Below are 24,150 nucleotides of genomic sequence, written 5' to 3'. Positions count from 1 at the left end.
TATTTTATTTTTTCATTGCTACTTCACCATGAATTGATTCATTCCGATGATATTTTGTGAAAGACATGGCTTGCCAAGGTCACTTTTCCTTCTTTGAAATCAGCTAACCCATAGTCCACCTTGAGACCAATTTTTTGTATCCAGGCAACAACTTCCATAAGAAAACTTTCAGTAGAGTGGCGTGATATGTGGTATGATACGTTCTTTGAACGTGATAGCAAATCACCAATAGATTTTTACAACAAAAGGCTGGTAAGGGTATTGGCATATGTATTTTTGAAAATAACACCTTGGGGCAAGATTTTTTTTTTTTTTTTTTTTTTTATCGTCGGTTTTCACGCCTCTGCACGTTCATTCTGAAATGCCTTTATCGCCCGCTCTAGCTTTCCTTCAGTTTGTATTGAATTTTATCTAAAACTTAATTTTTTTTTCTCGTAGCAATAAGAAGTGTTCGTTGACGGAGTTATGTTGGTTTTTTCAAAGGAAGGTTGAAGATCAGTGATCAAATGATCAAATCTCTTTAGCCTCGGTCCGTGAAATTTATCACGAAGGGAGAGAGAGTATATTTCATTATTTTTCCTCAGCTGTGCCATTTGATTTCCAGGCCTTGAACCCCCGCAATTGCGATTTTATGAAAAATTTGTTTTGGCTGCGGAAAAAGGGAATCTACCATTCGCGTCGAGTTGTTTGTAAACAAAGAAACCACTGCCGTTAGTTGAGCGCTCAACCAATGAATTTCAAATGAGCCGTGTCGATTTGTCAGCGGACGACAAACATGGCGGACCAAGAAGATGATGATTCAGACTTTGAGCGGCTAGGAAGTACAGAACGGGAAAGTCTGAGCACTGAAAGTAGTTACGACGAAAGTCCGTTGAGTCCAAGGAGTGAAGATTCCGATTGGGGTTTTGGTGCGAATGAAAACTCAGTATTTACAAATGGATTCGACCCGGAAAAACGACGCAGTGAGTTAAGCAAGAAAGCTTCGATTGTCGATTGTCTTTTGTTTGAAATTTACGACCAGTATCACAGCAGAGACTCAGTGGATAGTGACAATGTTACTGAGTGTTCTACAACATCGGGGAGTTTCTACGGTGGTTCTTTCGACCTCGAAGAACGCGGTGAACGGTGGACGAAAAGTGAACTCTCTGCGAAAGGTTAGAGGTACATGTAGGACCTTCTAATATTATTTCCACCATCGCGCTCTCGTAAAATTATCAGCAAAAGGGCAAAGTTTGAATGCAGTTTGATTATTCGAAATTATTTTCCACTCTTACTTTGCGGTCTAATGTTAAAAACAGGAAGTCAGAGGAAAATTTTTAGTTGCAAAATTAGGACAGAAATTTATCCTTTTTTATTGATTTCCATTGGCGAAGTTCGGACATTATCTTGTGTTCGATTACTGTTTAGAACTAGTTTACATTTTAGGATGATACGTAGAAAGCCAAGATCCAGATTAAACTTTTCTATTTGAGTTTAAGAATTGAAATTTTTTCTAAATAGTTAGCATTTGTACAGGTGATGGTTTTTAATACGTTGTTTATGTTTCTGTTAATTTTTTTTTTCTGCTCACAGACACAGACGAGCTTCGAATCATGGCTAAGGAGATGCGAACACGGATATCCATGCTTTCGACAAAATTAGTCAAGCAACTGAAACGGAGGGATAAACACGCTTACAAACTTCAAAGAAACTTCGATGTTTTAACCGCTATTCTTCAAGCGGTTTCGTTGAAAAGACGTAAGTATTTGACCCACGCAACGCCTCAGAATTTCCTTAATCGATTTATGATCATGAATTCGTTGTTTGCAGCAGTTTAATTTTGGAAAATATTTAGTCAGCCAAGGTTAAACTAGTCCAAGAAACCGCGAAATTTTCAAGCACTAGCTCTGTTTGTGGTATAGTTGTGATTTTTCCCGATTTTTTCTGAGCAGATATCAAACGTAGTATTCTCTGTAATCTTTACGACCGCTTAATTTTCATGACAAAGGTCGCTGTTTCTTTAATAGTCTAAGCTAGGATTATGCGCCAGTTTGTATTACAATCGCGTTCACTGGAGGTAAATTTATCTCTACAAAGATTTTAAAATTGATTTTAACACCTGAACACAGCGTGATGTTCTGGAAACAGCTATGAAGATTGTACAATGTGTGTAGAGCTATGCGAAAAATAACGTATAAATTTAAACCTTGTGAAATCTATTGTAATGTAAATTGTCTGACACGTCGTGGTTTTGGCCTGAAGATGCAAAGTTATTCATTGATCAATCATTATTTCTTTACATTAAAGGCGAGAGGCCTCGGAATTTTTACAGGTTTTGTATTTGTATTGTGAGATGGAAGTATAGATTTAGACACTGGCATTGTTCCTGGTGATTCTATCTGAATGGAGCAAAGAGTTCCTACTAACTGTAAGCTTTGAGATCACTATAAATATTCCAATTATCCATTGAGCCCTTAGTAACCAAGAAATTGTATGATTTCAAATTGGCACCAATTTAAACATTCTTCACCAAAAAGAGACAAATTAGTGTTAGATGCAAATTTTGCTAAATTGTCAAGATTTACACCTGTTTTCAAGGGCTACACTTTGAAAGTTATTAAATTGCAATCAAGGTATTGGAATAACATTGACAAGCTTAGTTATCAAGTTTGCCAGAAGCTTTTAGGACACAGACATTTTAGACAGGCATGTCATTTTCAGCACATTTATTTGATTTTTGCTACACAGCTGGTTCTTCTTAAAATGAAGATCTGCACTGAGCAGACCAGATACACAATATTCAAGGAATTAGGAAATATGTTGTAGTAGAATGTCTCTTGTGATATTGCATTTGTCCTGAGGCTCTGTCCTGTTCTTTGGAAAATCCAACCACAGTTGTCATGCTACAGCTGTATTGAGTTCAGTGAAAGTTGATTAGTTGTAAAACGATATTGGCAAGTCTTGCATTTGCCCAGAGAAAATTTGATCAGCTCTTTGAAAATGCAATTTTCTCCTTGAATTATACTTGGGTAAATCAAAATGTAGAAGTGGTCCAAACAATTGGTGTTCTTGATTGTCAGTAATCAAGCTTGGTGTGGAATTGTAGAAAATTATTTTGTTCAGCAGCTTGAATAAGAAAATCACTATTTTTTTAGCTTCTAAAGGGACTTCTCACAATACAGGTTCTTATTGAAATACTGAATTACTCCTGTGTCATCTTAAATTGCATTTTGCAATTTTAATTTTTTTTTGCATTAGTTAATGATGGCACTTGTCATGTTTTGACAATTTTTAATTGGTAACTTGCGACATTGTCTGGTGAATTCAGAGGTAGCAGAGTGACAAGTTGAATAATTATTATATCATGTATAAAGGCTCATTAAATAATTATAAAATCACAGCAAAGCTGATGTAGGTATGACTTTTTTAAGCAATTTGAACTTTTAGTGACAAAACCTTATTTTGGCGAGTCATACATTTAATTTGCATTGCTCTGTGATCAGTAGAAATATTAAATGTATGCTAAAGGATATTGTTTATAAAGTATTTGTGATGGCATAGAAGCCTTTGATTGTAACATGTTCTACATGTCTCATTCTATTTCTAGCTTGTCATCTGCACATTATGATGAGTTAGTATTAACAGAGAAAGTGAACTTCTGTGAACAGTTTGATCAAAACATGGAGACTTCTTTAATCCTCTCTTTACCTGACTATTACTGTACATGATGTATTACACATGTATTGTATAAAATAGAGGGCATACCTGTAACCATTATCAAATTATAGTTACGGTATGCTACATTACTTCCTAGCACATTCTGGTTTTTTTGTTCTTATTGATATAAGGTGATATCAAATACACTGTGCATTTGTGGTAATGTTGTATTTGACTCAGTGTGTCAATTCTCACTCATTGCAAAGTGCCATCTAATTTTTGAGAGTAGGACTCATTTCTTCAAATAAAATGTGTAGGTTTAGGGGATTACTACAGAGATTTTTTGAAACTCAATATCAAATGTAACCAGTTTCAAACTTTGACAAGTGTCAAAGATGCCATGTTGCAAATTGTCTACAATTTTGAGGATGAGCAATTTTTTGTGTTTTGTGAGACAAATTTTCACCTAAAAAAAATGGAAATTTCATTTACTTTAGGCTCCAATCTTTGTAATGTGTGGTTGAGCCATCGAATGTTAACATGGAATGGAAAAAAAATTAATGTCTAATGTTATGCAGGTCTACATAATTAAAGCTAAAAATGATCAAAAAGTGGATTACTACTTGTCTCTTTTTAGGTTTGGATACAAAAATCAGATTTTCCTTCATCCCTCAGTCTGGAAAGAAGGCATTAAACACGTTAGTAATGACTACTTTTTGTGACAGTTTTCTTTAGTGGTTTTCTTGTATAAACAGGGATAATTTTTCTTGACAGTGGCTTGCTGCATTCAAAGCAATTGCCAGACTTAAAGAAGGTGCGCCCTCACAGTGGAGAAGTAGGGTAAGTTGATCTTTGGTATCAAGTTCTCTCCATGGTAAATTAATCATGTTCTTACTTGAAATTTGTCCCACAATAATCAAAAGATTTTTTTCAATGCATTTGGATCAATTTTGGTAGAGTAGATATGTTAAAATTGTTTCAATCCTTCTTTCTCTTTCAAAAGAAGGGCAATAAACTTTCTGCCAGTGTCTACTTTAAGCAATGAAAAGTGTGCATTGTGTAATGTCAAAAGTGTTGCTGTTAATATTTACATGTAGCTCTACATGTCAAAGATGAAATTGCTCATCTTTTCCCTTGCTTTGGACTGAAGGAATATTTAGTCTTATCCAAATTTAGATGCCATTGAACTTCCTAAATGTGCTATTCTCAAGTTATGCCATTTTTTTCAATGACTCATCAAAGTGTTTTGTTCATTTTCTGGTTTATCATGATCAAATCCTTAGTCTAGTTTTTGTTGGGATATTTCTCTCCTCTTCTCTCATCCATGAGTATTATGGTGCATGAGTGTTACAGTTAGGAAATATGTTTTGGTGGTGATTGTGATGTAATCCATATAAAGAGAATAACATCTTTTGTAATAAATAAAAAAATTTATTGTCAGGTGTGGCTGTGTCTTGCTGAGAGTAAAATCAAAGACTTGGACTGGGAAAAGACAGCTAAGTTTTGCTTCAATGAGAGGAGTAATCCAGATGATGATGAGCTAGGATCACAAATTGTAAAGGTAAGAGTTTAAATAACAGAGGAACATGTCATAAAAAATTCAACAACCTTTGAGCCAATAAGGTGGGAGTGTTGTAGTTTGTTGTGTGATCTAGTTCACCTAAAATAATTTATTCAAACCCTGCAAGTGACATTGACCCTGACATCGACCTTGATATTGACCTTGACCTTGACATTGACCAATCATTGTGACCAATCAGAATGTCTGGTTTGTTTCTTTCTGTGCACTGAATTGACCCTCCTCTGCACTGAATTAACTATCTTCTGCACTGAATTTACTGAAAACTGCATTCATCTTAACCAATCAGAACTGAGAAATGTTTTCATGTATATTATTAAGATTTAAACAGTATTAGCGCTGTGTGCCCAAAAGTCAGCAGAACAGAAAGATCAATCATTCATTCAGTGAGTCAGCGGTCAGTCATTCAGTAAATCAATATAATTAACAAACACATTACGAAGACTTTTATCTCCATATCAATTATTTGTTTCTGTGTTCCTATTTCAGCCAGCATTTGCCCTCTCTGCAAGTCGCTGGGTCCTGGATGCTATTGTAGCTACAGGCATGATTATTGCCTTGCTTGGGGTTGTGGTACCAGCGGACCATGCAAGGATGACAACTGTATTTCCAAGTGAAATGTATAAGGTAAAGAGAACTTTCACTTAAACTGAAGTTTGAACAAAGTGACAGGTATCCCATGAACTCCCAAGATCTAATCAGTAATTTTCCTTACTTTCTGCCATACAATTCTTATGATACGTATATGTGCACGATCCTTCGCAGTAAAGCACTATTTATGCAATGGTGAAAATCAGACCTGAAAAAAATTCAGGCCTATACGGGATTCGAACCGCTGACCTCTGCGATACTAGTGCAGCGCTCTACCAATTGAGCTAACAAGCCAACTGGGAGCAGGCCATCAAATTAATTCGACATAAACCCGTAGATGATAAATCAAACAACAAACATATGAAATACATATACATGAACTGCGGTTATGAAACGTATATGTGCACGATCCTTCGCAGAGGTCAGCGGTTCGAATCCCGTATAGGCCTGAATTTTTTTCAGGTCTGATTTTCACCATTGCATAAATAGTGCTTTACTGCGAAGGATCGTGCACATATACGTTTCATAACCGCAGTTCATATATATGTATTTCATATGTTTGTTGTTTGATTTATCATCTACGGGTTTATGTCGAATTAATTTGATGGCCTGCTCCCAGTTGGCTTGTTAGCTCAATTGGTAGAGCGCTGCACTAGTATCGCAGAGGTCAGCGGTTCGAATCCCGTATAGGCCTGAATTTTTTTTTTTTTTTTTTTTTCAGGTCTGATTTTCACCATTGCATAAATAGTGCTTTACTGCGAAGGATCGTGCACATATACGTTTCATAACCGCAGTTCATATATATGTATTTCATATGTTTGTTGTTTAATTCTTATGATGTTAGTTTGATCTCATAAGTTATTCTCCTTACTGTCTGCCATACAATTCTTATGATGTTAGTTTGGATAATTTGTTTTTGGATCAACTCAAGATCCTTAATTGATTTTTCCTTTATTCTCATTACTTGTCTGCTTGATATAGTTTTGATGTTGTAAGGAGAAATTCTGTCTTGGTCACTGATGGGAGTGTATGGGATACAAGGCTAAATATATAGAACACCACAAACCCCAAACGGCAGGTTTCCAAACATCACACAGTATATTTCACCGTAGAACAGTTAGCTAATCAGCTGTTGTTGTCAAATTAGTCGCGCCGCAGGAACGAGTACTAAAGTAGGATTTAAAAAGGCTTTTATTGGAAGAGGGGTATGTTTGAGGGATAAGTTCTTTCACCTCATATTCTGATATGAAGTTCATATATTTTGAACTGCGGTTATAGATACGTATGATGCACGTATTGGTAGAGCGCTGCACTAGTATCGCAGAGGACAGTGGTTCGAATCCCGTACAGGCCTGATTTTTTTCAGGTCTGATTTTCGCTATTGCATAAATAGCGCTCTCTACTGCGAGGATCGTGCATCATACGTACTTCATATTCTCTTTGCTATCTATAATTGTTACCGTTGTTTGCTCTGCAATGCTCATTTCCTTTGTTTTCTCCATCAGGCGCAATTTACCTTGACAGTTTCAGCCTGATTTTTGGTTGGTTTTTAGAGGGAATCGCAGTTAGCACCAACGTAGTTTTTTTCATTTCTTGTTTTTCGTTGGGTTGTTTGATGACTGTAGATTTAGAGCTTTTTAATGAAGGAGATCATTAAAAGTGTTATTTTAATTGAGATGATTGTGGCTTTTTTTTTCAATTTTTTTTTAATTGCGACCACGTTGCAAGTTTCTTGAAGGGACACTTTTTACTGTAGGCTAATAATGACCTGCCAAACTGTATGTTTGGCACTTAATCAGACAAGCTGTAAGGAAAATATCCACCAAGGTCATAAGAAGTGCGGGGAAGGGGGAGGTCACACTAACGTGTCATTAATTGGGGTATGAATGATATAAAAAAATAAGACTACAAGCTATAACTTTCGGATTCTCTTCGATAAGAGAATCTCAAGCAAATCCTAAGAACTCCTCCTCTTAGAGATGCCTTGCCTTTTATCCATACCATTGCCGGGGGGGGGGGGGGAGAACTTAAGTTGACAAGCCGTATGATAATTTATCCATACCAGTGGGGAGAACTTTAGTTGACAAGCTGTGTGATAATTTATCTATGCCATTGGGGATAACTTTAGTTGACAAGCTGTATGATAATTTATCCATGCCATTGGGGAGAACTTTAGTTGACAAGCTGTATGACAATTTATCCATACCATTGGGGAGATCTTTAGTTAACAAGCTGTATGATAATTTATCCATACCATTGGGGAGAACTTTAGTTGACAAGCTGTATGATAATTTATCCATGCCATCGGGGATAATTTTAGTTCACAAGCCGTATGATAATCTATCCATGCCATTGGGGAGAACTTTAGTTGACAAGCTGTATGATAATTTATCCATGCCATCGGGGATAATTTTAGTTCACAAGCCGTATGATAATCTATCCATGCCATTGGGGAGAACTTTAGTTGACAAGCTGTATGATAATTTATCCATGCCATCGGGGATAATTTTAGTTCACAAGCCGTATGATAATCTATGCATGCCATTGGGGAGAACTTTAGTTGACAAGCTGTATGATAATTTATCCATACCATTGGGGAGAACTTTAGTTGACAAGCTGTATGATAATTTATCCATGCCATTGGGGAGAACTATAGTTGACAAGCTGTATGATAATTTACCCATGCCATCGGGGATAATTTTAGTTCACAAGCCATATGATAATCTATCCATGCCATTGGGGAGAACTTTAGTTGACAAGCTGTATGATAATTTATCCCTGCCATCGGGGATAATTTTAGTTCACAAGCCGTATGATAATCTATCCATGCCATTGGGGAGAACTTTAGTTGACAAGCTGTATGATAATTTATCCATACCATTGGGGAGAACTTTAGTTGACAAGCTGTATGATAATTTATCCATACCATTGGGGAGAACTTTAGTTGACAAGCTGTATGATAATTTATCCATACCATTGAAGAGAACTTTAGTTGACAAGCTGTATGATAATTTATCCATGCCATTAGGGAGAACTTTAGTAGACAAGCTGTATGATAATTATTTATCCATGCCATTGGGGAGAACTTTAGTTGACAAGCTGTATGACAATTTACCCATGCCATCGGGGATAATTTTAGTTCACAAGCCGTATGATAATCTATCCATGCCATTGGGGAGAACTTTAGTTGACAAGCCGTATGATAATTTATCCATACCATTGGGGAGAACTTTAGTTGACAAGCTGTATGATAATTTATCCATCCCATTGGGGAGAACTTTAGTTGACAAGCTGTATGATAATTTATCCATACCATTGGGGAGAACTTTAGTTGACAAGCTGTATGATAATTTATCCATACCATTGAAGAGAACTTTAGTTGACAAGCTGTATGATAATTTATCCATGCCATTAGGGAGAACTTTAGTAGACAAGCTGTATGATAATTATTTATCCATGCCATTGGGGAGAACTTTAGTTGACAAGCTGTATGATAATTTATCCATGCCATTAGGGAGAACTTTAGTTGACAAGCTGTATGATAATTTATCCATGCCATTAGGGAGAACTTTAGCTGGCAAGCTGTATGATAATTTATCCATACCATTGGGGAAAACTTTAGCTGACAAGCTGTAATGATAATTTATCCATGCTATTGGGGAGAACTTTAGCTGACAAGCTGTATGATAATTTATCCATGCTATTGGGGAGAACTTTAGCTGGCAAGCTGTATGATATCTGATTTGGTTACCAGAAAGTGTTAAGCTTCAGTCACCTTTTCTTGTGGTGCACGCTTCTTTAATCTTCATGGCTTTATGAAAGCTCGGAATTTTGAAACCCTAAAGTGCAGGGTGCCTCTGGAATTTGAAATGCCTGTCTATCAGGATTAGTTCTGAAAAACTTCAAGAAAGCGCGTTTCGTTTCCAGGCAATACTATTGTGCGTGATGTTCTGCCGACAACTGTTTATCCTCTTCCAATAACGATATTAGAATTTGCTTTACAATTTTTCTCCTTTGCGGATTGTTTTATTATTTCTTACTTTCCCACTCAATAATATGTGTGCAGTGATGGTCTTTGGAAAGTTTAATTTATCTGTGAACTTGATTTCATAAGCTTGTTCATGATCCAAAACGTACCATGCCTTTCTTTTTTCTTGATCGTCTGGTGGATGATACGCATGAAGGAGTGTAAATAAAACGTTGAAGAAAAGGACAATGCAGACTCGTTTGGGAAGGGGGGGGGGACTAGTGGTGGAAGAGGGAAAAGGGGACATAGGGAGTAGAGAAATACACAAGGTTTTATCATCCGATATTCAGTTAGAATTAAAAACCTTGCAATGTTGTTTTTCGGGTATGATTCAAGTCAAATATCCTCTCGAAGAAGTAGTAATTTCCGAGATATAAACCTACAGATGAACCAGGATAGCCCAAAGACAGGGAAGGTTTGATCGAACACGGAGGTTAACGAAACAAAATCCGCTGATTTGTTTTCTTTTCATCATATAGTCATCTACCTTGTACTTGTATGGGAGTCTCACCTCCTTCGAGAAAATCTGTCCTCGAATGTCGCCAATCCAGCTGTTCGTAATGCTCACGTTTGAAAGACGTGCCATAGTATTGCATGACACGCCCTTCCTGTAAATAACTTGACACATAACTAGCGCACGCGCATTAAAAAGCTGCTGCTTTTTCTCCATCTTCGGAACTCACCAGAAGTAAATCGGCATTTTCTCACAAACGAGCAAGGCGACCCATTAACTTTTTTCTCTTTCTTGAAACTGAGCAATGTCATTCTTCCCTCAAATATATTTAAAGTCCAATTGTTAGCGAAGGAAAAGGAACAATTTTCGGAAACGCAAGCGTAGCCTGTACTCGTAAATACAATTGTCATGATATTCTAGAAGTCATATGAGTACTGCAGTTCCTAAGAGAGCTCCGGGACCCCCTTTTATTTCAAAATTTCCTCCATTTTTAATGAAAACTTTTCGTTCTTTTAAGATTAACCACCAAAAGGTGAGGTTTGACAAAAATCTCAGTGCAGCTTATATTTCAGAGGAATGTACACTGGGATCGGTCATCATTTATCGCCTGAGGGGGGAAGGAGAAAGGGTGGGAGGATTTTGATTGTTATGATAAAACTTGCCTGATCCCTGGTAAGGCTTTGATCTCCCCCCCTAGTCAATTTTTATAGTTCTCCCCCTTTATACTCTGTCGGCGACGGCTGATTCCCTCTCTGTTCTCCCTAAAAACCATATAATCTCCCAGAATCCTTTACCCCTCCCTCCACTTGGCTACAGCTAATGACTGGTTCCTGAATATATAAGAGATCTAAAACAGCCCGGTATGACAACTTGCTAGAAGTTAAAATAATTGGCATGGTCCATTAATGATATGAAAACTGCAGACAGTCTTGTTGACTGTACTTCTGTCGTTTGAATTCTACATGTAAGTTTTGATGCTCTATTAAAAAGCTAAAACAGTTCCCTTGCCAAAGCACGTCGCCGTACAAAGGGAAAGAGGGGAAAATTAAACCTGGTTTCAAAGTGCGATAAAACTTGAGTCATTTTCAGACTAATGACCAACCAGGCACTTTTAAATGCGCTCGTGCACGATGCAAAACGTGTCCTTTCATTCACAACTCTGATAAAATACCGGGACCTAAACGCTCCATTAAGATCACCGATCACTTCATGTGCACCTCCGCCAATGTGATCTACTGCATAACTTGCACTTATTGCAAAAAGATATACATCGGCGAAACAGGCAGAAGACTAGGTGACCGATTCCGAGAACACCGTCGAGACGTGGAAAGGAATGGCAAGGACACATCGAAACCAGTCGCTAGACATTTTAATTTACCTAATCATTCTAAGCAACATATGGCAATCTGCGGTCTTTCCTTACACTTAGGTTGCACGGAAAGCCGTAAAAATCTTGAACAAAAGCTCATCTTTCAAATAGTTTGGATATATCGACAAAGTTGAGGTGGTAAATTGGCCACCGTGACGATTGCAAGGGCTGACGTTTCGAGCGTTAGCCCTTCGTCGGAGCGAAGGGCTAACGCTCCGACGAAGGGGTAACTCGAAACGTCAGCTTTTGTAATCGTTACGATGGCCAATTTACCACTTCAACTTTGTTGATATATCCAAATTATTTCGTTACTCCCACCGACGCAGTCCCAAACAGTTTCTTTCGAAACTATCAGCCTTTATTCATTTGTCCAGGAAGAGTTGTCCATATGTTTGATGGAAATAAAAATGACAGAATTAAAAAAGGGAAGACAAAAATAAGAGTAAAGACAAAGATAACTTCTTAAAAACTTTTGAGTTAGAGATTAGAATCTGAAAACCGTTTCCCAAAAGCAAGAAAACCAGAAATGCGACAAGTGCAATGTTCACCTCAAAAAATTGGCCAGGAATATAATCCAGACTTGTTGACTTGCGTGACATCTGTTTAGATGGACTTGTTGAGCATGATGTCAGTGAATTTCACTTAATTTCAGACTTTCCAGTGTCTAAAGAAACTTCAGCAAGAAAAAAAAACTAATAGTAATAATAATAACGTGCCACTTTTACTTGAGCAATCTGTAAGGGCCTATATCCTCAAACAAAGGGAAAGGAATATTGTTCGTTAGGAAGCAGCTGTTAGCTAGAGAACGGCTGCGAAGGATACTTGCCATTTACAGTTCAGCGGAGACAAACACGAGACATGCACGCGGGAGAATGCGGCGAACCAAGAGCGACAACCGTCCTTCGGAGCTCTAGCCGACTTCGTCTGGTGCCAGGCTCTGTTCACCTCAAACTTAAGTACAATTGCTCTGCAGAGAATGCGCTACAAGACAAATTCTTAAACCATTTCTGGGTTGATTGGGCATCAAATATGAGAAAGAGCTTTTTTGACGCTCATGGAAACAAGGGCTATTTAGGTTGGCAAGCAGTGGCGTAGCTAGGATCTCACATGTACGGATTTCTGTAACCCTTACGTGAGGTGGCTTACACCTCTCTTTTATTTTGTGTATCAGCAAGCTCGTGTTTATGCCGCGAAAATGATTAACACATGGAGTATGATAAGAGCCATGTGGATTCTATGAATTTGGGCGGTTTTTGCAAAATGGAATATTAGGTTTATCTATTGTTCTAAAAACAAATCTTTTCAACCACCAGAACGCAACACCATCAATGACAGAAGTGCCATTAAATAACGCCTTTAAAATTCAGTCTTCATAGTTTAAGAGTGTTGTAGGCTTCTTCGCCTTTAATCATAAAATTACAATACCTAAAGCACGCCAAAAGCTACTATTGTTCATGATTTATATGAATTAGACTATGAAAAAAAACTCAGTTTTAAAGCATTACTTGGATATTAAAAACTAAAAATTAAACTTACTACGTCCTAACAGACGACTTTTTAAGCAATCACTACTGATGTCTCCACGTTATGCAAAAATCCTGACAGCGAGTTAGATTCTGATCCTATATTACATAAACAGAGCTGAATAACATCCACGCATGTCATATAGACATCTATAAATCCATAGCAACAATATATATTAATTGATATGGCGCACTTTTTAAACATTTGAAAGCTTTAATCTCCTTGATCCATTAATACTAGTTTTTTAGGGAAAAAAAAAATTAAAAAAAAAAAACTATCGCTCAGGCCTGCCCAGCTCACGTGTTGATATAAATGTAGCCGAACTTACTCAAAATGCATTTTGACGATCGAAAGAGAACGGTTAATTTCAGCAAGGATGAAACTATGGTGTGCAAAAAGATATTTCGTGCCCCTTTTGAGAGACATCTGAGGCGAAAGTTTGAAGCTTAATTTCTCTACTAGTATCGTAATTTAGGGGAAAAACCGCACCACGTTTCAATTTTTTTAAATAATCGGCCATTTTAGTCTAGTGTTGCTATGGTTTAAAGAGTGAGCCTGCAAAAGTCCCTAAGATTTGAATGTGGTAACTGACCGCACTCTAATTGGCTCTTTAACATGCAATGTTAATTGATGGAAGTCTGGCTAACAGAAAAATTATCTGTTGTTTCTTAAATTTTCTACATTACAATGCAATACAATTTGGTGTTGTTTGGCTTAATCTCTATAAGTATGCGTTAGATTGAAGCCTTGATATCTTTGTTTGAACTCTCAGATCCGATTTGATCTTCACCGAACTACGAGTAACGAGACTGACGCCCTAAGAGATTACGAATTCATGATTATTGAACTTTTTGTGTTACTAATGTTCAGTTCTGCTGTGTGTAGCTCAGCAACTGCAATCTAAACAAATTTCACTACGTCACCTTCCAGGCTTAGGTTTATACTTTCAGAATGTTGTCCAGGCAAGTTAAAAATTACGAGAATATTTTCTTTTTACAAAAAGGTCCAGGGCTATTTGTTCTCTCTCTTTCCTGCCGTAGCCGAGAAAGCAAATCCTGAACGAATCTCACGTACTTGGTCATCTTCCAGGCCAACGTTCTTGACATAAATCGCCAATGCATGATCATAACACTGTATTGCTTCTTGAATGAGGCCAAGATAATTGTACACAGCACCCAGGTTTTTGTAAGTATCTGCAACATAAACGTGTTCCGAACCGAGCACTTTAAGACAAACATCCAGCGTTCGCTCGTTACAGTCTTTTGCCTGCTTTAGGTCATCCAGCCTCGAGTGGACAAGGCCTAGGTTATTGTAAGACATTGCGAAAGAAACATGCTCAGGTCCGAGCTTTTTCAGCTTAACATCCAGCGCTCGCTAGTGAAAGTCTTTTGCCTGCCTTAGGTTACCCAGCTGCTCGTGGACAAGGCCCAGGTTATTATAAGACATTGCGACAAAAAGATGCTCAGGTCCCAGCTTTTTCAGCTGAACAGCCAGCGCTTGCTCGTGACAGTCTTTAGCCTGCTTTAGGTCGCCCAGCTGCCGGTGGACAAGGCCCAGGTTATTGTGAGACATTGCGACATCAAGATGCTCACGTCCGAGTTTTTTCAGCTTAACATCCAGCGCTCGCTCGTGAAAGTGTTTTGCCTGCTTTAGGTCACCCAGCTGTTCGTGGATAAGGGCCAGGTTATTGTAGGGCATTGCGACAGAAACATGCTTAGGTCCGAGCTTTTTCAGCCGAACATCAAGTGCTCGCTCGTGAAAGTCTTTTGCCTGCTTTAGGTCACCCAGCTGCTTGTGGAAAAGGCCCAGCTTATTGTAAGACATTGCGCAGAAACATGCTCAGGTCCGAGCTTTTTCAGCTGAACATCCAGCGCTCGCTTGTGAAAGTCTTTTGCCTGCTTTAGGTCACCCAGCTGCGACTGGACAAGGCCCAGGTTAATATGAGACATTGCGACAGAAACATGCTTAGGTCCGAGATTTTTCAGCCGAACATCAAGCGCTCGTTCTTGAAAGTGTTTTGCCTGCTTTAGGTCACCCAGCTGCTCGTGGACAAGACCCAGGTTATTGTGAGACACTGCGACATCAACATGTTCAGGTCCGAGCTTTTTCAGCTGAACACCCAGCGCCCGCTCTTGACAGTCTTTTGTCTGCTTTAGATCACCCAGCTGCCGGTGGACAAGGCCCAGGTTATTGTAAGACATTGCAACATCAACATTCTTAGGTCCGAGCTTTTTCAGTCGAATATCAAGCGCTCGCTCATGAAAGTCGTTTGCCTTCTTTAGGTCACCCAGCCTCCGATGGACAAGGCCCAGGTTATTATAAGAGATTGCGAAGGAAAGATGGTCAGGTCCGAGCTTTTATAGTTGGACATCTAGCGCTCGATGGGAGAGTCCTTTGCCTGCTTTAGGTCACCCAGCTGCCGGTGTAAAAGGCTCAGGTTATTGTAAGACATTGCGACATCAACATGCTCAGGTACGAGCTTTTTCAGTCGAACATCCAGCGCTCGCTCGTGAAAGTATTTTGCCTGCTTTAGGTCACCCAGCTTCCGGTGGAAAAGGCCCAAGCTATTGTAAGACATTGCGACATCAACATGCTCAGGCCCGAGCTTTTTCAGCTGAACATCCAGCGCTCGCTCAAGAAAGTCTTTTGCCTGCTTTAGGTCACCCAGCTGCTGATAGAGAAGGCCCAGGTTATTGTAAGAACTTGCGACAGAAACATGCTCAGGTCCGAGCTTTTTCAACTTAACATCCAGCGCTCGCTCTTGAAAGTGTTTTGCCTGCTTTAGGTCACCCACCTGCTCGTGGACAAGGCCCATGTTATTGTAAGACATTGCGACATCAACACGCTTAGGTCCGAGCTTTTTCAGTCGAACATCAAGCGCTCGCCCGTGAAAGTCTTTTGCCTGCTTTAGGTCACCCAGCTTCCGGTGGACAAGGTCCAGGTTATTATAAGACTTTGCGAAAGAAAGATGGTCAGGTCCGAGCTTTTTCAGCTGGACATCTAGCGCTCGATCGTGATAGTACTTTGCCTGCTTTAGGTCAGCCAGCTGCTCGTGGACTAGGCCCAGGTTATTGTAAGACATTGCGACATCAACATGCTTAGGTCCGAGCTTTGTCAGTCGAATATCCAGCGCTCGCTCGTGACACTCTTTTGCATGTTTTAGGTCACCCAGCTGCCGGTGGACAAGTCCAAGGTTATTGTAAGACATTGCGACTGAAACATGCTCAGGTCCGAGCTTTTTCAGCTGAACATCCAGCGGTCGCTCGTGACAGCTTTTTGCCTGCTTTAGGTCACCCAGCTGCTCGTGGACAAGACCCAGGTTATTGTAAGAACTTGCGACAGAAACATGCTCATGTCCGAGCTTTTTCAGCTTAACATCCAGCGCTCGCTCTTGAAAGTGTTTTGCCTGCTTTAGGTCACCCAGCTGCTCGTGGACAAGACCCAGGTTATTGTAAGACATTGCGACAGAAACATGCTTAGGTCCGAGCTTTTTCAGCTGAACATCCAGCGCTCGCTCGTGACAGTCTTTTGCCTGCTTTAGGTCACCCAGCTGCCGGTGAACAGGGCCCAGGTTATTGTAAGATCTTGCGACAGAAACATACTCAGGTCCGAGCTTTTTCACCTTAATATCCAGCGCTCGCTCTTGAAAGTGTTTTGCCTGCTTTAGGTCACCCAGCTGCTCGTGGACAAGGCTCAGGTCATTGTAAGACATTGCGACATCAACATGCCCAGGTCCGAGCTTTTTCAGCTGAACATCCAGCGCTCGCTCGTGACAGTCTTTTGCCTGCTTTAGGTAACCTAGCTTCCGGTGGACAAGGCCCAGGTTATTGTAAGATCTTGCGACAGAAACATGCCTAGGTCCGAGCCTTTTCAGCTTAATATCCAACGCTCGCTCGTGAGAGTCTTTTGCCTGCTTTAGGTCACCCAGCTGCCACTGGACAAGGCCCAGGTTATTGTAAGACATTGCGACATCAACATGCTTAGGTCCGAGCTTTTTCAGCTGAACATCCAGCGCTCGCTCGTGACAGTCTTTTGCCTGCTTTAGGTCACCCAGCTGCCGGTGAACAGGGCCCAGGTTATTGTAAGAACTTGCGACAGAAACATGCTCAGGTCCGAGCTTTTTTAGCTTAACATCCAGCGCTCGCTCTTGAAAGTGTTTTTCCTGCTTTAGGTCACCCAGCTGCTCGTGGACAAGGCCCAGGTTATTGTAAGACATTTCGACAAAAACATGCTTAGGTCCGAGCTTTTTCAGCTGAACATCCAGCGCTCGCTCGTGACAGTCTTTTGCCTGCTTTAGGTCACCCAGCTGCCGGTGAACAGGGCCCAGGTTATTGTAAGAACTTGCGACAAAAACATGCTCAAGTCCGAGCGTTTTCAGCTTTACACCCAGCACTCGTTCTTGAAAGTGTTTTGCTTGCTTTAGGTCACCCAGCTGCTCGTGGACAAGGCCCAGGTTATTGTAAGACATTGCGACATCAACATGCTCAGGTCCGAGCTTTTTGAGCTGAACACCCAGCGCCCGCTCGTGACAGTCTTTTGCCTGCTTTAGGTCACCCAGCTGCCGGTGGACAAGGCCCAGGTTATTGTAAGAACTTGCGACAGAAACATACTCAGGTCCGAGCTTTTTCAGCTTAATATCCAGCGCTCGCTCTTGAAAGTGTTTTGCCTGCTTTAGGTCACCCAGCTGCTCGTGGACAAGGCTCAGGTCAATGTAAGACATTGCGACATCAACATGCCCAGGTGCGAGCTTTTTCAGCTGAACATCCAGCGCTCGCTCGTGACAGTCTTTTGCCTGCTTTAGGTCACCTAGCTTCCGGTGGACAAGGCCCAGGTTATTGTAAGATCTTGCGACAGAAACATGCCTAGGTCCGAGCTTTTTCAGCTTAATATCCAACGCTCGCTCGTGAGAGTCTTTTGCCTGCTTTAGGTCACCCAGCTGCCACTGGACAAGGCCCAGGTTATTGTAAGACATTGCGACATCAACATGCTGAGGTCCGAGCTTTTTCAGCGTAAAATCCAACGCTCGCTCGTGAAAGTCTTTTGCCTGCTTTAGGTCACCCAGCGTCTCGTGGACAGTGCCCAGGTTATTGTAAGACATTGCGACATCAACATGTTCAGGTCCGAGCTTTTTCAGCCAAAAATTCAGTGCTCGCTTGTAACAGTCTTTTGCCTGCTTTAGGTCACCCAGCGTCTCGTGGACAGTGCCCAGGTTATTGTAAGACATTGCGACATCAACATGCTCAGGTCCGAGCTTTTTCAGCCAAAAATTCAGTGCTCGCTTGTAACAGTCTTTTGCCTGCTTTAGGTCACCCAGCTGCTGGTGGACAATGCCCAGTTTATTATAAATAATTGTTTTTCCTAATTCATTACTTGGTTTTCTTAACTCGATGAATGTTAGTACTGCTGTAAAGTAGCTTCTTGTCGCTGGATATTGGGAGTGCTTGGTGCACATATTTTTCGAGAGTTGTAAAGACGTTAGGATAGTCCTGGAAAGTCAGGTTATCAATTTGAGCCATTTGAGATATTCTTTCTTCAAAAAAAAATCTTCAAAGTCTTTAATCACTTTTACCAAATGAGGAACAATTTTTGTGCCAACGAGTAAAGAATGTTGATCCTCGAATTTGGAGAAGGATGAAGCAGCTCTTAGTTTGCATTTAATTTGCTTATCCTTTGCAGATTTCTTTGTTACTGAATTAACAACGTAATGGACAACTCCATGCACTCGAATGTAAACACCACTCTCCTCTTTGTTAAACAACAATAGTGGGCATCGACTTATCTTTACCCCAATCGCATCTTTATCTTCCAATTCATTTTCCATTTCCATGATGTAGTCGACGACAATATCTTTTAGTATTGGGTGTGGTGAACAAAGAGAGAGAAAAATGAACAAGTGATCTAGAACTCTGTCGGATTTCATTACCTTTTCCAAGGCCAGTGTTGTCGCTGTGGTCATTGTTTTTGGGTAACTTGGGTTTGTTTCGGCAAGAATGTCTTCAATTGTACCTCGCTGGTTTTTTTTCAAATTTCTTCAGAAAGTCAGTCCAGCCGAATTTTGAAGCTATTTTACTTTCTCGAGCTTGTTTTACATATATGGCGGCGCTGGCTAAGGCCAGTGGCTGGTAGTCCAAAGTTCGTGCAATTTCTTTTTCTACCTCGTTATCAGTGACACCAGAAAGGAGCCTTAACAAGGAGCTGGCATCATCAGGCAGCATTTCTTTGCTTACTGAGATGTGCTGAATGAAAGAGCTTTTTAAAGGAATAGAGTTGGTGTCTTGTGTTGTTATCAGCAACTGGCCCCTCGCCCATTGTTGGTTTCCTGGACCTGGCAAGTACTTATATACATGAGACGAAATAGTGACATTGTCAATTACCAGCAACCACGACGTGTAATGCCCAATTTTTGCGCTTATTAGCGTCTTGAGACTTGCAATTTTTTCGTCTGTGCTCAGATCTTTGGAATTACGAGTGTCTGTAACTGAGTAGTCTGGACAATTACAGTGTCGAGCGAAGGAGACATACGATTCTAAAAGTGTTTCTGAACTTTCTGCACTAAGCGTCATGACAAATGAAATCGCAGACGGTGTTTCTTTGCTCTGGTCGAAAAATCGCTTGGCTGTTAAACGGGCCAGCTGAGATTTTCCACTTCCAGGGTTTCCGGATAAGTACAAGGTGCTTAAGCTGTCGTGGTTGGGATCTTTGAGTTCTATGAGGTGTTGTATGATTCTATCAACCTCTGATCTGCGAGGGAAGACGTCATGTGTAGGTTCAGGAGGGAGAACACAAAATGGGAAGACTTTGGTTTGCACCTGTTCTTCAAGGGTCTGTCGTTGATTCTCTTTTTCTTCAAGTTTTACTTCCTTCTCTATAACCTGTTGTTGAAGGTTGTCAACTTTCTTCAGAACATTTCTTAACTCTTCCGTTGGGAAATTTTCTGAGTTTGGATTTGATGGATTTGTTGAGTCGGAAGACGGAGTGCATGAAATGCAGTCTTTACCTTTAAAACCGCATTTTGAAAATCTCCACTAGAAACGTGTTCTGTTGGTATATGCGCAAAGTCTTCATTACGAAATTTTCTGAGATCATCTACATTTGACCGAACAGCTGGATGGAGACTGCAGATGCAATCGGAATAAAGATTGGCATAAAACAGCATGGTACAATCCCATTCTGCTCTGTCACCATTGACCATGGTTGCCAAGAGATGGGCGTTTCTCTTTCTGACTTGGCTCATAAAGTCCTTTCCATTTTTCGATTCATCTTTCCATTCTCCCAGGGTTGCCTTGTAGCGATTGTCCCATTCTTGTTTGAAGATTGTTCGAAGGCCTTCAGCTAGTACATCGGTGACAATGTAACAAATCCTGTAGTAATTCAATTGCTCTGCAGTATATTCTATTGGGGCGGCCGTATTTAATCAGACCCTTTACAAAAGCAGTGTCTCCATTAGTCAAGTCAGTCAGTTGTAACACTTTGTTTATCTTTTTTTTTTAGTATTTAGAACTTTTAAACTCGGTTAAACATTTACCACGATTATAAGCTGAGTGAGAAAGCGACGAAGTTTGGGGACTGAGCAGGCGGTGTGCGCACTCCAATTGCATTGCATTGTGGTAGCGTTATTTTCAATATGGCAGTAAAAGCGGCAGAAATCGACAGATTTTGACTGAACATTCCTAACAGTTAGGCCGCTTCTTTTTTCTTTCACTATAGGTAAATATAATATGATATATTCTGAGTATGTAAAAGCATTTTTCGTACGTATTTGTCGCGTATTCGATCGTTCTGAGGGACAAACGCAAGCACTGCTTTTTAGCATGTAATTTCAGGCCGGTTTTCGAGAAGGTCAAATTCGTTGTACGTCGTAGTTTGAAGCCTTTCAAAGATTTACATGGCCACTTTGATCCTTCTTCAACAGCTCTGATCAAACGCGCTCAAATGCGCTCCAACGGTACAAATGTCTTATGCATTTTAAGTGATAGTGTTTGAGACCCTTTTACGTAGCGAAGAGGCGCCGGAAAGCCGAAAGCAATAGGCAGTCAACCGTTGAAAGGTGTTGATGGGCATGTGCGTCTCCTACCATTCGCTAGTTCTTTTAAATCTTCTACCCTCAAAGTTTAGCTCTTATTAGGATATCTCTTGATGACTTTCCTTTGCGATGTGATAATAAAGGTCAGTTTTGAGGTGTCATTTCCCCATGTGTATGTCCTTGAGGTTTAAATTGGCAAAGCCGGATAAGATTGTGCTACTAAAGGCAATATTTTCTTTTGTGCGCCCGCTATTTTCTTTCTTATAAAGCATGGTTCTCTCCTGCAGAAATAACTCCGGAGATACGTTTCTCAAAACGGTCATCTAGGTTTCCTCTACTCTAGAAGGATATTTCGAAACTGTGTACATTTTTAACTAAACATAGCGTGAGAAAAATTCGTTCTTAGGTGGCGTGGGGCTTCTCCTTTTACAAATCCCGTATTTACGCTTGGGTAAAAAGTTCGTGTATTTTATAAACTACACTCCAAAACATTAACCGTCAGCCGTTAAATGACTTAAAATTTAACCGTCAACCGTCAAAAGGGTTTTTTTTTAAACAGTCAACCGTCAACGTTATCTCTCTGTTGGAAGGTCGCCAAAAGAAGTAAAATGACACTTCGCCTCTAACAAAAACAACAAAAACATAAACACGGTTTTAACCTCAAAAATTGATCGCCAAACTTTCGTTGCTTCTCACGCAACTGAAAATGGTAACATGCATTTGTTAACTGGTAAGTTTGTGCTCACCCTTTATACTTTTTCGCCTTCGACAGAGTATAAAAAGGGGGGGGGGGGAGTGAAGGGAAGGGGGACTGTAGAAAATTCACCGCCAGAGCTATATGCGGGGATAAAGTAAATCGTATTGTGATAAAATACGGTCATTTTCACATTCCCACACAGATCAAAGTTTCCTCCCACCCATTATGAATGAGAAGAACGGTTTGCAAGCATACAATTTATAAGTGAATTTATGAAGCTTTTCTGGCTCTGTATCTAATAAAACAACAACAAAGATTGAGGCCGCGAAACAACATGCCCCTTGAGCGACCTGGTGCTGGCTCGGTCAATCTCAGCGTTCATTCAGACGCGGTATTAGCCAATTGGAGTACTGGCAACTCGTTACCACTAATTCATGATCATTTAATTGATTGAACATTCTTTAACTGGCGTCAAACGGATACGATTTACATTTCCTAGAATGTTCAAATTCAAATTTAAAAAATCCAAACAAAACTTTTGAAATATTTTAAGGTAAGAAAAAGCTTTTAAGAGCAATTTCAGTCGTCACGTACATTTAACACAGTGGTTTATCGTTCTTTTGTTCCGTTTCTGCACCAGTGATCATACCGAGGCCGTTATCAACAAAATCTAATCTGCGAAATTGTCTTGAAAAACAAAAAAATAATAACCGACACTCGCGAGAAACCTTTCTCTCACAAAAGATAACGTCACATATTACGGGTCATATTTAGACGCCAAAATTTTTACGATAATTTTAAATATTGTCATATACCTAGACTTTCACTCAACTAAACGAGCGCTGTTATTGGCTGATTCTTGGTCAACGTGCTCCTGATCAAATACAAATGTATCCCGACCGCGATACAATTGCGCAGTTGTTTCCCGCGCGCCGCGTACAACAACAAATTTTTGCCATATCATTGTTTAAGGGAAATCCTAAAAATATGCAACAAAGCACTTAATGTATCTTCCATTGGAAAACTAGCTAGTTTTGTTTTCCCTCGAGTCCTGATGTTCTCCGAGAAGAAGTCGAGGGATAAATCAGGACTCTCGGCCAAAGATAACTGTTTCCCTTGGGACCATACATTAAGTGTATAATGTAGACCTGTTTATACAGGCGCTGATATTAAGTAATGTCCCAAAGCAGTTCTCTCAACAGTTCCAGGAAAACTGCTTCCTAAATCCTTGAAAGAATTTTTTTTTGCTTCAGCACAAAAGCCTTTCCATCAGAGTCGAAATCGAGACACATGAAATGTTTAGTGAAGAAGAGGCTTGGGGCCGGAATTTTCAATATAGCATAAGAACTATTGAAGAATCTGGTCTTGACCTTGAGCAGATCACTCAATCCTTCACTTCCAAGATATCATTAGTAATTCTCCTTACTGTCTGCCACGCAATTCCTACGATGTTAGTTGGGAGAATTAGATATTTGGTATTGGATCAACTAATAGTCCTCTAAATGACTATAACGTGTCTGCTTGATACAGTATTGATATTGTATGGAGAAATTCTGTCTTGCTCACTCATGGCAGATAAATAGTTAAAGAGCCCTTTACTCTAGTTGACAAGCAAAGAAACAGAAAAATTTTACCCTTAATATCCACGAAAAGTGAAAACGCAAAATCCAACCAGGTGATCAGCATATACTACAGGTGAAATAAAAAACAACGAGGTTGAACGCTTGACAATTAATTACTAGAAAGAAATGCCCTAGGGTTTTAAGTTTCGGGTCAAGATTTCTTACTTTTACAATCTTAGTAGGTGTAAAAAGCATTGCACACGAGTAGAAGACTGTAGGAAATTGCCGGTAGGTACTTGGTGAAATCCCTCATACATGCATCAATATAGAAGAACATATGGGAAAACATGGTCATGTGGATACATTAACATACATTAAGGATTACACCTAGTACTTACCAAATTGCCAGCGAACAACCGCTGACAAGGGGTTGGGCATTGAGCATTGATTCCTGAGTCCGGTTTTAAACTTTTAACTGTCTTATTGACACTTGTATAAAGCACTGAACACTGCATAACTTTAACAGTGCAAGATAAACCTATATTTTTACCAATGAAATCACTGGAATTACCATTTAGCTTAATGAAGTCACGGTATCGATATTGAAGAAAAACGTTAATATCTTACTCGGTATCGTATCGATTCGGAAAATTCGTATCGGCCTATCCTTAGTGCCGTGTATCAAGGC

The 24,150-nt window shown here is 39.9% G+C and overlaps 2 protein-coding genes across 3 annotated transcripts; one reads left to right on the top strand and one right to left on the bottom strand.

Moving 5' to 3' along the window:
* The first annotated feature begins 375 nt into the window (after positions 1 to 375).
* LOC148730128 (TBC1 domain family member 30-like) lies at positions 376 to 7,481 on the top strand. 2 transcript variants are annotated; one of them, XM_088760869.1, is made up of 7 exons: positions 379 to 1,154; positions 1,573 to 1,737; positions 4,274 to 4,334; positions 4,411 to 4,476; positions 5,078 to 5,197; positions 5,705 to 5,842; positions 6,269 to 7,481. In XM_088760869.1, exons 1-5 carry the CDS (start codon positions 776 to 778, stop codon positions 5,178 to 5,180), a joined length of 774 nt encoding a protein of 257 aa, XP_088616995.1. In that variant the 5' UTR covers positions 379 to 775; the 3' UTR covers positions 5,181 to 5,197; positions 5,705 to 5,842; positions 6,269 to 7,481. The 2 variants fall into 2 exon arrangements, with proteins under 2 accessions (XP_088616996.1, XP_088616995.1); XM_088760870.1 differs by lacking the exon at positions 4,411 to 4,476 and having other exon boundaries at positions 376 to 1,154.
* Positions 7,482 to 14,191: 6,710 nt separating this feature from the next.
* Positions 14,192 to 19,136, bottom strand: LOC148730127 (uncharacterized). Its single transcript, XM_088761759.1, has 5 exons — positions 18,750 to 19,136; positions 17,647 to 18,371; positions 16,083 to 16,764; positions 15,216 to 15,345; positions 14,192 to 14,481 (listed from the first exon to the last, which is right to left on the bottom strand). Exons 1-5 carry the CDS (start codon positions 19,134 to 19,136, stop codon positions 14,192 to 14,194), a joined length of 2,214 nt encoding a protein of 737 aa, XP_088617885.1.
* Positions 19,137 to 24,150: the final 5,014 nt, after the last annotated feature.

This window comes from Stylophora pistillata, chromosome 5 (genome assembly GCF_964205215.1).
Source record: "Stylophora pistillata chromosome 5, jaStyPist1.2, whole genome shotgun sequence".
NCBI classification, from domain to species: domain Eukaryota; kingdom Metazoa; phylum Cnidaria; class Anthozoa; order Scleractinia; family Pocilloporidae; genus Stylophora; species Stylophora pistillata.
Note: the sequence above shows the minus strand (reverse complement) of the source record. Positions and strands in the feature narration are given on the sequence as shown.